The sequence below is a fragment of the Myotis davidii genome, unplaced genomic scaffold (genome assembly GCF_000327345.1).
Source record: "Myotis davidii unplaced genomic scaffold, ASM32734v1 scaffold292, whole genome shotgun sequence".
Lineage (NCBI taxonomy): Eukaryota > Metazoa > Chordata > Mammalia > Chiroptera > Vespertilionidae > Myotis > Myotis davidii.
Genome location: NW_006285042.1, coordinates 2,129,964 through 2,143,294, shown reverse-complemented (window position 1 = coordinate 2,143,294; position 13,331 = coordinate 2,129,964). Strand labels below are relative to the sequence as shown.

Genomic DNA, 13,331 nt, shown 5'->3' with positions numbered 1-13,331 from the left:
CAGCTGTGAAGTAATGCAAGCTGCTGTGGGGCCTTGGGCCTTCTTTTGGATGTTCTGGGTCTCTCTGACCCAGCTGCAGTTAGTTAGGGAATTTTAGATTGCAAAGGGCCAGGGCATTCATATGCAAAGGCCTCTGCACACAGCTTGGGTGGGGCGGGGTCTCGGGGAATCAACTGGACGGAGCAAGCAGCTATGGCTGCTCCTCAGTCCTGCCCTAAGAGATCGAAGTTCTCACTGTTCCGAGGTAATCACTGCAAGCACCTCTGAGAGAAAGTGCCCTCAAATTCTGCCCGATGCCAGACAGTCCAGTTTCTCCCCATATGAGTCTAGGTCCCCAGAGACTCGCCCGGAACTGGAGTTCAGAGCAGTCAGGAGCTTGTGTCTCCCTCCCGATTGAAAAAGACAGCCGTGTCCTCAGTTGCCAGCTCTTTCCGCTCATGCCTCCATACCACTGCACTTTACTTCCACACTGCACCTCCTCTGAGTCTCAGTGTGCTTTTCTCTTTCCTTCTAGTTGTAGAATTTCCACTCAGTGAACCTTCCTGTGGTTTTGGATGATGTCTGTTTTGTCTTTTAGTTGTCTTTTTGAAGTGGTTGTGCGAAGCAGCAATTTCCAGTGTTTACCTATGCTACCATCTTGGTTTCTCCAGTTTCTGGGTGGTTTTTAAAAATACATTTTTATTGATTTCAGAGAGTAAGAGAAAGGGATAGAAACATCAATGATGAGAGAGAATCACTGATGGACTGCCTCCTGCACGCCCCATACTGGGGATCAAGCCTGCAACCCTGGCATGTGCCCTGACCGGGAATTGAATCATGACTGCCTGGTTCATCGGTCAATACTCAACCACTGAGCCATGCCAGCCAGGCTAGATGGGTTATTTTTAAGTTTTATTTTTACAAATAATAATGTATCCTTGCATACCTGGGACAAAACTATCTTGGTTAAGGTGTATTATTTTTAATACATTGATGGATTTGATTTAAATGGATATACATAGAATATGAGCTATGTTTATTCAGTAGCTAACTTATCCTTAGGAATATCACAGCGTCCTTTGGGAGATACAAGCACCCTGGTTTGGAATTTTTCAAACTGTCCTAGCATAGCCATAGAGAAGGTTATTTCTGATTGATATTCATATCTTTGGCCTAGAAGTGGTAGTGGAAGAAAATATAAAGGAAGAAATTACAGTAGTTTGGTTTTTCAGGCACTGTTGGATAAGAAGAATAAGGTTCCTGAACCAAAGAAACCTCTGCTCTTTCTTCAAAGAAAGCCAATACCTCAACCTCGGCTTCCAACTCCAACCTTGGAAATGACTTCCACTGTAAGTTTGAAACTTTTCTATTTAAAATTCAAAATTTAGCATTGCTGTCCATTTATTCTTAGGATAGTTTGAGTTACAAACAAGCCTAATTTAACAGTGTTAATTTATGTTGCCTTTATTCTTATTTTCAAACATCGAACACACAATCACATAAACAAGTAAAATGAGATGAAATGAAATCTAATCCTTTAAAAAAATAAAACACAAAGAATAAAAAGTTTTCCCAAGAAAAGTAGGCATCAGAAGGTAATCCTCATGTGTGTCAAATAAAACAAAAAAGGATTGAATGATGGTCAGTTACTATAATTATCTACCCAATGGAGAGGTGGCTGATGACAGAGAAGAATGAAATGTTAGAAAGTCGCGAGGAAGGCTGACTTCTGAGGTAGGACTGGCTCAACGGGCCATATCTCACCTTCACAGATCCCAAACTCAGTTTGAGCGCAAGGTACCTGAGCTGGCTAAGGCTGACCCAGTCTAAACAAACCCATAACAAACTGCTAGAGATGCCAGAATGCAAATGTATTACTTTATGGGGAGAAATAAAACTGCCTGGTGCATCAGGATGTTCCTCATGGTAGGTCAGCCCATTATCTCCCCATAGAGGGCAATTCTTACAAGAAGCCATGTTGTATTCAGGAGGTTGTGCTTTGTCAAAGGGAGGGCAGTGGACAGATCAGCTCCCTAGCACGATCTGTGTCAGAGGTGACACGCGAACTCATTTTTTGGTTGATTTTTCTTTGTTAAATGGCATTTAAATATATAAAATAAATATCAAAAAGATAAGTCTTTGTTTTACTATGGTTGCAAATATCAAAAAAATTTCTATATGTGACACGACACCAGAGTTAAGTTAGGGTTTTTCTAAATGCTGACACGCCGAGCTCAAAAGTTTCGCCATCACTGCCCTAGCACCTCTAATGGGCCAACTGTGGAGGGACTGGAAAGCTCCCATTGCCTGGCTAGGATGTGGTCTGGACAATACCCCCATTGTAGACCTTGTACCACCACTGCCGGTGGTTAACACATTGTCTATCACGTGTTAATGCCACTGATTTTACTGTCGCTTTCTTTTGCTTTCAGAGGTGCCTTAATTAGATTTGCCCAATCTGCTTTTTCTGTTGTTGGTGGGGTTTTTTTTATAAATGTATTTATTGATTTTAATGAGAGAGGAAGAGAGAGGGATAGAGAAATAGAAACATCAATAAGAGAGAGACATCGATCTGCTGCCTCCTGCACGTCCCCTGCCAGGGATCAAGCCTGCAACCCAGGCATATGCCCTGACTGGGAATTGAACCAGGGACTTCTTGGTTGATGGGTAGATGCTCAACCACTGAGCAACACCAACCAGGCTGCTCTTTTTGCTTTTGACACATAGTTATTAAAGGTGATTTTTATAAATGGCTGATCTTGTCTAGTATATTATGATTTTACCTGCTTTGCTAAATTTTTGTGAGAAGTACATCCCTCTAGACCAGCAGTTCTCAACCTGTGGGTCGCGACCCCTTCGGCGGTCGAATGACCCTTTCACAGGGGTGGCCTAAGACCATCCTGCATATCAGATATTTACATTATGACTCATAACAGTAGCAACATTACAGTTATGAAGTAGCAACGAAAATAATTTTATGGTTGGGTCACAACATGAGGAACTGTATTTAAAGGGCCAGAAGGTTGAGAATCACTGCTCTAGACTCTGACCTAGATTAGCTGTATCCTTTGTTTCCTCACGATCAAACATGAAAAAACTATTGCAAAAGGGATGCTGTAAATAATACTTTCAGCTTCAAGAATGATTTTGCTGGAAAGAAGTATAGAAAAATGAAAATTGCTTAAATTATAGGTATAGTATGACAGTAGGTGATTTTTTTACTTTTTATATGATTTGTCAAAGGTATTTATGATGAAAAATAATAATGAAGTTTAATAATACAGTAAGTAACATTTAAAATACTATATATTCAATGAAGGTAGAGACCATTATTTATTTCTATGTAAATCCTTCTGGCACAGTCTCTTTTGCTTGATCTAATTCTTAAAAAAATTATTTGATCTTGACTGCTGTTCTCAAGCTGCCTGGTTCTCCCTTTGTTCTTTTAGGAAGAAGAAGATATAGAAAAGGCTGTCATCTTCCTTCAAAAGTTACTCCGGGGCAGAGTCGTTCAGAATGTGGTGTGTAGGGTCCACCCACTGGCCATGTGCTTCTCCTCTGAATACAGAGTCACAGAATGTGCATGTGCTTGGCTCCTGGGGGTGAATTCACCTCTGTCCTATGGAACTACAATCTTTCTTTTTTTTTCCTGTGTGTGTTTTACTTTATTTTTATTGTTTACACTATTACAGATGTCCTCATTCTCCTCCTCCTTTGCCCGCCTCCACCCAGCCCTCGCCCCACCTTCCCTCTGGCCATCACCACACTGTTGTCTGTGTTCTTTGGAACTCTACTCTTGAATTACCTACCCATTCCCTTCTACTGCCATAGATTGCCCAGATGGGTGACACAGTATCAAGGAGAGGAATAGCCTGCCTGCTGTTTGCTACAGTTGTAGCCAAGACAGTGTGACAGTAATGTCTTCCTGGGATTGCTAAATCCGGCAATTTTCTTACCTGAATTTTGATCATTAAAATATCACCGACCAAGTAGATTCCCTAATTTTCCACAAAGTCATAATACAACTATTTGAGCTGTACCTAGCTGGCAATACCTGAATAATAAATGAAATAACTAAATAATAACTACAGTCTGAACCCCTACTCAATGCCCACATGATACATTTTTTATTCTACATATATTTTCTCTTTTTTTTCCCTCACCACTTACCCTATATTATAGGCAAGTAATGTAAGTCTGAGAGAGAGTATGTTAATTACCAGCAAATTCAACTCTGGTCTTCCTGCCTGTAAAGCCTTACATTATTTCTACTGCCAGAGCAAACACTCAGTTTACAAAGTGGACTGATATAAAGCCCCAGCTAAAAGTTATTTCTCCCCAGACAGTGATAGCTCCTAAAAGACTCAGTTATGAAGAGCAAGTCCAGGGAAGCCGGGTGAGCATTTTGTGTTCAGCATTATTCTTTGCTCTCCTTTTGGTATTTCCCAGGAGAATTGACTCAGTTCAGACAGCGCATTGTGTATTACAAACCAGGGGCAGATCTATAGGAAAAGAAAATATAGCCATGAAATATACCATCCCCAGCTTTCTTAGGGAATAAAGAGCACAGGAAATGAGGGGAAGTTCAAGTTTCTCAATATGACCCTGTAGCAGTCCCCTTGCCTTTGAAAGGCATTTTAAGAAACCGTGTAAACAGCTAACTGGTAGCTAAGCTCCCTCCTTCTCTGCCTGAGCGGCCGGGGTGTTGTAAGAGGGCTGACCTCGCTCTGTGAGACACACTGGCTCTGTAGTTCCAAAAGGCGGAGCAGAACCCTCTCTGCGTAAGTCACTGCTTGGGAGCCCGAGGGCCTGACACAAGGGATGCTAATTTGCAAGTCTCTCTTTGATTTGATTTGATACAGATGTTTGAAGGGAAAGAAAAGCGACTGGAGTTGATCCAGGAGCTGCGCGCCACCCACGTGCTACAAGACGATGACAGGCTGGTGAGGAAAACGGAGAAGCAAGTGACACTGGCCCTGCAGCGGCAGAGGAACTTGCATGAACACAAGGTTCTTTCCCTTTCTTTCTTGTTCCATTCTAGTCACATTTTCCCCCTTGATTGTTACTATTGTGTGAGCAACATTATAATAACAATAATGAATTGATGAAAAAGAAACATCCCCCACAATGCCATCACTCTATCACAGTCAGCATTTTTAAACTATGCTGCTACAGTCTATAATTAGAATGGGAATTGAATATGGTCTTATATTCCTTATTTGCAAAAAGAAGAAAAAAGAAACCTACATTTTAAAAGGTTTCCCTTTCAAGTTTTCTCAAACATTTGATGACTGTACCATATTTCAGTTACTGAGAGCTTAGCAGAATGAATAGTAATAAAAGCAATAAGAAAAAAGTGAGAAATGAGATTTATTTGTAAATATCAGCACTTATTTTGAGCTTTGGAGCTGTACCTAAGTCATGCTGATTAAAACACATACTAAATATGTTAATATCTCATGCTATTCTGTGACTTTCATCATGACCTCTGTGTTCTGCTGATCTGACAACAGCTGGTAATAGCAGCTCTCACCCAACAAGGGTACATGTCTCCCTGTTCTCTTCTGTGTTCCTCTCTGTAAGCACCGTCTCTAATGCTATTGAATACAATGTAGATACACTTTTCTGCCTCTCCCGCTAACCTGTTAATCGGTGTGGAAAACGATCTGTTTGCACAATGTTTGGTGTTGTAAGAAAGTGAACTTACAGCAAAGCCACTATGACCCACCTTTAATCACACACATAACTCTTGTGCTGTGTGGACTTGGGCTCGAGTGTTAAGCAGCTTTGAAATGTGCACAACTTTACTCCTTTCACATGACAGCAGGGCTGGATGGCCACTGCGTTTGGGGAGCTCGTGCAGCAGGGAGGGGAAGAAAGCCACAGGCTGTGAGACCCAACAGAAGGACCAGAGGAAGAAGCAGAGAGTCTCTGAATCGGAGAGGCCTGGGAATGGTGGAGACAGGGCTGCACTTTTCTGTTCAGATAGAGAGCAAATGCCCCGAAAGTGCCAGGTCCCAGGACCTGGGTGGGAAAATGCCCCCTTTGGCCCTTGGAGGTTTCTGATTGTAGACTTTGGCAGATGCACCTAAGCCAGTCCAGGCTTTTCAACTCTGTCCCACTTAGCGGACATACTAGTCCTGACTGATAGATATCATGTCAGCTAAGAGGTAAGGGAGAAGGTAGTGGGAAGAGCTGTCACGCAGCCAAGGACTCACCCTGCTTACCTTCCCATATACTAAGTACACTGGTGACGTACAGAGGTCAGATGGACCAGGCACCTCATGGATGCCTACAGCAGTGCTGACCCTCTCCTGTTCTCCTCTTACATTTTCTGTGGAAAACAGTCCAGAAAATGCACAGTTGCCAATTACACGATATGACTGCAATGGAATCACCTTGCTAATTTTTTTTTTTTTACTTAATCTTCAAATTAAAATTTACTACCTGAGCATACCTTTCTTGTTGAGGGAGAAGATTAGACATGAACAGGATTTAAAATCTCAGGATTTTAAAAGTTGCCTCCCCCTCTCCCCTCCCCCCAACACACACACACACACACACACACACACACACACACACACACACACAAGTGAGGGAACTGTGATCCCTGGAGATGAGGAGGAAACCTGTTTGTGATCTCTGGGCTGAATGACCGCCACTTACAAACGTTCGGAGTAGTGAGACTCTTGCCCTTCCTTTCCATCTCACCTATTGTGTAAGTAAAGCTGGGCATTGTGGTTAGGAGGTAGGTATGGGCTGGGCAGTAGGTAAGGATGAGGATGAGTGTGTTGGACTAATAACTACGCTTGATTGACAGTCTCACCCAGTAGTCATACCACCTTGGAGACCTGTGCGGATTTCCTCCCTTCAAATATGAGCCAGAGGGGAACTGAGCACAGAGGCCGACTGTCAGTATTAAAGTAACATGTGCCTGGGTGGAGAGCTCTTCCTCTTATACTTGAGAATGGAAGAGGCAACAGATGGGAGTGGCAAAGGACACAGTCCTTTAAATGCCTTTGTTCTCCATGTGTAAAGGCCAGGACAGATAGACACTGTGGCTTATTCCTGGCCAAGAACTCCAGGCCTTTATTTTACCTTAAGGATCATATAGACATGTGTTTCTCCTGCTCTATTTCAAAGATAGTTGTTAATGACTTTGAAATTATGGCTTTCTACTTTCATGTTATTCAAGATCTTAAAATTCTCCCAAACTTATGTTAAAGGATGAGGCATTAAGAAATTAAAAAGGTGCCGAAACTGGTTTGGCTCAGTGGATAGAGCGTCGGCCTGCAGACTGAAAGGTCCCGGGTTCAATTCCGGTCAAGGGCATGTACCTGGGTTGTGGGCATATCCCCAGTAGGAGATGTGCAGGAGGCAGCTGATTGATGTTTCTCTCACATCGATGTTTCTAACTCTCTATCTCTCTCCCTTCCTCTCTGTAAAAAATCAATAAAATATATTTTTAAAAAAAGAAATTAAAAAGGTATCAGTGAATTTCTAGGAGATTCTATTTTATTAAACTCCATTGCTATCTTTAATAAAACCCTTGACATTCTTCTTTCTGTCTTGGAAGACATAGCACTTTATTTGGCTAAAGTTGAGCCCGACTGGCATGGCTCAGTGGTTGAGCGTCGACCTATGAACCAGGATTCTTGGTCAGAGCACATGCTTGGGTTGTAGGCTCGATCCTCAGTTTGGGGTGTGCCAGAGGCAGCCGATCAATGATTCTCATCACTGATGTTTCTATCTCTCTCTCCTTCTCCCTTCCTCTCTGAAACCAATAAAAAAATATTGTTTTGAAATTGAAATTTAGCTCTTATTTTTGTTATTGTTAATCCTCACCCAAGCATATATTTCCATTAATTTTTAGAGAGAGTGGAAGAGAGGGGGAGATACACACGGAGAGGAACATTGAAGTGAGAGAGACACATTGATTGATTGCCTCCTCATGCCCTGACCAGGATCGGGGCTTGAGCCTGCAACCCAGGTATGTGCCCTTGACTGGAATCAAACCTGCAAATTCTTCAGTCCCTGGGTCAACACTCTATCCACTGAGCCAAACTGACTAGTGCTAAACTTGAAATTAAAAAAAAATGCATTCTGTGTAGACGCTAACAGAATTCTTTGCTAAATCCTCTTTATAACTTGAGGACTATAAGCCTTCAGTGACTGACGGAGCAATCTACTTTCTCATGTCTAAGATTGTATCATAAGTTTTCCTAGTGACAGAACCCTCGAATGGGGCCAATCTAGAGATAATATTCCTAATAAAAACCAAGTGCAGTCTGAAAATAAAGTGACTGTCAATGGTTCTGGGTAACCCAACATTCCTCCCTATTAATCCCCATTTTTAGCGGAATTTGTATTCTTAAAATTACATTATTTTTAAGGTGTCACTAGTTGAAAACCATCTGACTGGACTGGAAGGAAGGGTGCTGGCAGACATGTTCGACTTCCTGTCCAAAGAGCTGGTGAGACTCCAGGAAGAGAGGAGAATCCATGCCTTTGCCATGCTGGCCGAACGACAGCGGAGGATGCGGGAAGCTGAGGAGAGTGGTCGGCGACAAGTGGAACAGAGGCGCCTGCGGGAGGAGGACGAGATATTTAAGGAGGCAAGTGAGGGCAGCGGGATATCTGGAAGCTGTTTGTAAGGAGCAGAGTCAAACCAAAGGAAACTGAAGAAATGAAATGCATTTTTTTGTATTTTTCATTGTATTCAACAAATATATATTGAGATCCTACACAGACACACATTTAGCCACCTATTTCCTTATTAACTCATGCACATACAAGCACATGTGTCCAGAACCTTACACATTTATAAAGACATACAGAAACACACAAGTATATGTGTTACTACAGGTGGAACACAGTAAACTTCCCAACCCTGGACTATTATAGAACTCAGCTAATTATTCCATAGGTTCAACTTGATTCCCACTAAGACTCTGGGCTCCCTAGAGCAGGCATGTTGTACATCCCATGGTGCCTTCCATCCCACCAAAATAGATCACTGTGCACAGTAGACATTGGGCAAATATATTTTGACTAGAGGCCCGTTACACAAAATTCATGCAAGAGTAGGCTTTCTTTCCCCCGGCTGCCAGCAGGCACCCGGGATCTGGGTTTCCCTTGCAGCCCCAGCTTCGTCTGGAAGGTCATCTAGGAGGACGTCTGGTCTAATTAGCATATTACACTTTTATTGAGGCCTGATGCATGAAATTCATGCAAGAGTAGGCCTTCCTTCCCCCTGCTGCCAGTACTGGCTTCCCTCCGGCACCCAGGACCTGGGCTTCCCTCTGGCCACCAGCGGGCACCCAGGACTGAGGCTTCTTTCCCAGCCCCTGCTTCGTCCCGAAGGTCTTCTGGAAGGATGTGCAGAAGGTTGTCTGGTCTAATTAGCATATTACCTTTTATTATTATAGATTGGTTGGTTGCTTGGTTGACACTGAATTAATCTGGTCATTGGGGTCTCTCGCAGGGAACATACAGGGATTCAAAGTTATGGATTTGGTGTTTTACAGGTAGGTATAGCGCCAGTCAAAAAACGTGCTGAGTTATTACTGAGTCCCAAGATACACAGAAATATCCAGACATGAAATAAAAAAGTACCCTTCTCCCAAGAAACTGAAAATCTGTTGAGATAGAATGCATACAAAACTAAGGATGCTGCACATGTGCCTCCTGTGTATCTACCTGTAAAACAGGCAAAACTAAACTATTACTATGGTTCCTACTTAGGGAGTAAAAGTATAAGAAAAGGAAAACGTTTGCTGTAAAATTGTGAGAGGGGAAGGCGACTGTGGTCAGGAAGAACCCACAGCAGTCTTCTGGGATACTGGCAGTGGCTGGTGGGTGCTTGCTTTGCTCTGATTCGTTACACTGTACATTCATGCACTCCGCACTTTTCTGCATGTGTATTCTGTTTCACAGTTTGAAGAAAGCTGTAAAAAGAAGCAATGTAGACGGATAAGATGGTTCAGAAAGTTCATCAAAGATCCAGGATTCCTCTAGCTTTCTGCTTTTCTGTCCCTAAGGCCTGGCCTTCATGGCAGTTTAAGATGACTTCTGTTGCTCCAGCATTATGTCCCCATGAAATGAGGAAGGAAAAAGGAAAAAAATAAAGCTAAGTCTTTCCTTTTAACAATCCGTTCTGGAAGGTGCCTGCATCACTTATGCAGGTTTTCCCTTGGCTAGAACTATGGGTGCTAGGAAATGCAGTCTGTTCTAGGGACCTATTGGCTCAGCTAAAATCCAGAGGTTCTCTTATTGAAGAGGAAAGACATTGGGAAATACCTTAGTCTCTGCCACAGTTAGGTAGTGTGACAAGACATGCTGTGGATAAGAACATAGCCGGGATCCAGGATCTTTCTGCAATGTGTAGTGTCCACCTCCGAGGAAAATCCACAATTCTAAAATGGGTTATATGGGAGGGGGCTGCCTAGAATGGGTAGAAAGGTGGGTTAGAAACAAATGGTCTAGAGATAGTAGAAAACAGGAACAATCAAAGAAGGGACTTAACGAACTGAGTAAATGAGCTAAAATGTCAACCAGTGTTCATTTTTCTTGTCTTGTTTACATTAGTATTCCTGTTCTCAGTAGCTGTGGGCATTTGGGGTTTTTACAGGTGGTTAAAGTTCACCAGAGTACTATATCTTCATACCTGGAAGACATAATACTGAAAACCGAAGACAAAACTGCAGAAGAACAAGCCAGGGCGGAAATTGAGAAGAAGGCTAAGGAAATCAATGACATTGCTTATGAAATGGAAAGCCGGTATGTACCAAGAGAGTGGATGGTAGAATAGAGAGCCCACTTGCTGTTACTTACATGTACTTTTCAGGAGCTTAAGAGTTCACCACCAAGGAAACACAAATATGTATCTCATGCTTCAGTGCCCATTGTTTTATTAGCGTAGCGCTTTAGAAGCTAACATGCCTATCCCTGTGCATGGTGGGAGCACTGGGAGTAGAAGTCTCTGCAGGCTGGTTGGCTTTTACATTACTTACGTTAGAATACCTCAAAGCATGAAGGACATGTGAGTAAGTACATGCAACATTGCTTGGAGTCCACCCCGAGGTGTGTGGCCCCCATGGATAAGTTGTATCTCTAACATTCCCATCCTGGCTGGCAGGGTACATGAAGGGCGGGGCCAATCCGACTTTTCCATGGGGTTAACCAAGCTCACCAGGAATGTCATATTTCACGTAACTAGGGGAAAGGCGATGGTGGAGTTCCTTTACAAGTCAGGAGGATCCAAGTACAGCCACAAAGAAAGTTTAATTTGTTTATTTTTTAGTCGAACTCAGCTTCAGTCAGAGGAGATTGTTGCTGAGTTGGTTTATAGTTTCCTGATCCCAGAGGTGCAAAAGGAGTTCGTCAAAGAAAAAGGTAAACCCATGCAAATGCGTCCCTGTATGATTTTTTAAAAAGATAAACTCTTTCAGTATCCCGGAGATTTCAAACTGAGCAGAGGTATGGGGAGATTTCTGAAGGAGAATCACTGAGCTTTCTTATTTCAGAGCCTGTCCAGTCCTCTTCCTGCTTATCCCAGATATACTCACCTCTAGTGTAGATGGGCAAAGTCCTAATAAGCGTGGCCGAGCATCAAGAGCCAACCCTCCTTTGAGAGGGAGTTCCCAAGTTCCAGAAGAGGTGTACTTTTTGATTTGATTTTTTAAAAACATAAAGTATGTTGAGAATATATGCGGGATTTTCAAAATGAAGCAGCCCGTGGAGGCAGGGCACGTGCAGGTGACTGTTGAAAGCGGGGGCGCCTGAAGGGTCTGACGCTGCTCTGCTGCGCCCCTGTGTCACAGATGCCTCCAGTGGCTGCCAGGTCTGTATGGCAGAGTAAATACCCTCAGATGCCACCTGTCAACAGTGGATGTTTTGGAAGATTGATGCTTTTAGTCAACAGATAAGGAGGAAAAAGTGTGTCTTAAAAAAAGAATATTCTTTTGGAGCTTTGGGACTATTGGTGACAGACCCGATCCCAGAGGGAGGGGTGCAACCAGAGGTCAATACTTAAAGTGAAATAACATCTTAGTACGTGTCAGAGTTATTAAGGGGGATTCTGGACATGTTTAAGAGAAGTGTAGTATTTTAGGCCACTTAACGGGGATAAAGGAATGGTGGGGTTCTCGTGGATTTGTAGAGAACAAAGAAATATCTTATTTTCCCATTATATTATTGCACTATAATTTTTTAAACCAGTACCTTCTTCGATAAGCATTTAGCTAGTTTCCAGTGTGTGTGTGTGTTTTTAAACATATTTTATTGAATTTTTACAGAGAGGAAGAGAGAGAGGGATAGAGAGTTAGCTATATGACTTTGGGCAGATTACTTAATCTTCTGTGTCTCAGTTTCCTCATCTGAAAACGGGGATATTAATAAAACTCTCTTTTAGGGTCATGAGGTTTAAATGAATAGTTATATGCCAACTGCTTAAAGCAGTGCATGGCATAAAATGAGGACAAATGCTAAATGCTAACATCATCATCATCATGATTACTTCTTTGCAAGGGAAATGTGGTACTTAATATACTAAGCCTTGATGATACACATTCTTAGAGTGTGGAGCTAGGACCACCTTCTAAAGCCATGAGCCTCCATATTAGAAACTGAGGTTCAAAGGGAAGTATGGGGCACCTTACCTTTAAGTCATTTACGATCTTTGTGTTACAAAATTTGCATTCTGATGCAAAATTATCATTTCTATCACGACTGTTTTGAAAACATGTGGGAATGAATGAGTTCAGACTTTCAGAGTAAAAATTCTTCTGTCACTTGGCACAGTGAGGAACGCACAGCGGAAGCATATTCTTGCAGCCCATCAGATTATCCACAGGCACACAGGAGACATGCTTGCAAGGGACTTTGCTGAGCAACCGCAAGATGAGCACTGACAAGTTACTTAAGGAAAAAACTCAAAGTGAGAAAGACAGCTAAGGTGAGTTTGATTTTTCCATTTGGAAGTAAGTAGAGAGGAGGGAAAGTAGCATTATTCAGCTTTGAGCTATCTATGATAATAAAAGCATAATATGCAAATCAACCGAACAGCCAAACAGCTGAACAACCTTCTGGACGACCACACTATGACACCAGGCCAGCCAAGGCGGGTGCGATGCGATTGGTTGGGGGCCCCACCATTGCCCCATGATCACCTCGCGGAGCTCCATGATCCATCGCCCCCCAGAGAGAGGCCCAGGTTACCTGGCCTGTGGCGCTGCAGTGGGTAGGCGAGGCCTCCCTCCTCAGGGCATCCATCGCAGGACTCCTGGACTTTTTTTTTTTTAATTTTTTATTACAAAGGGTATTACATATGTGTCCATTTTTCCCCCTGCCCT

General features: G+C 42.7%; 1 protein-coding gene across 1 annotated transcript in view; it reads left to right on the top strand.

Annotated features, from left to right (window-relative positions):
• The window catches only part of MAATS1 (MYCBP-associated, testis expressed 1), a 52,499-nt gene extending 39,463 nt beyond the window's left edge, over nucleotides 1–13,036 (top strand). Inside the window, exons 12-18 of the mRNA XM_015558499.1 lie at nucleotides 1,212–1,328; nucleotides 3,429–3,500; nucleotides 4,842–4,988; nucleotides 8,373–8,594; nucleotides 10,610–10,758; nucleotides 11,282–11,373; nucleotides 12,781–13,036. Coding sequence (XP_015413985.1) covers nucleotides 1,212–1,328; nucleotides 3,429–3,500; nucleotides 4,842–4,988; nucleotides 8,373–8,594; nucleotides 10,610–10,758; nucleotides 11,282–11,373; nucleotides 12,781–12,890 — 909 coding nt within the window. The 3' untranslated portion in view covers nucleotides 12,891–13,036. The remainder of the gene's footprint in view (nucleotides 1–1,211; nucleotides 1,329–3,428; nucleotides 3,501–4,841; nucleotides 4,989–8,372; nucleotides 8,595–10,609; nucleotides 10,759–11,281; nucleotides 11,374–12,780) is intronic.
• Nucleotides 13,037–13,331: the final 295 nt, after the last annotated feature.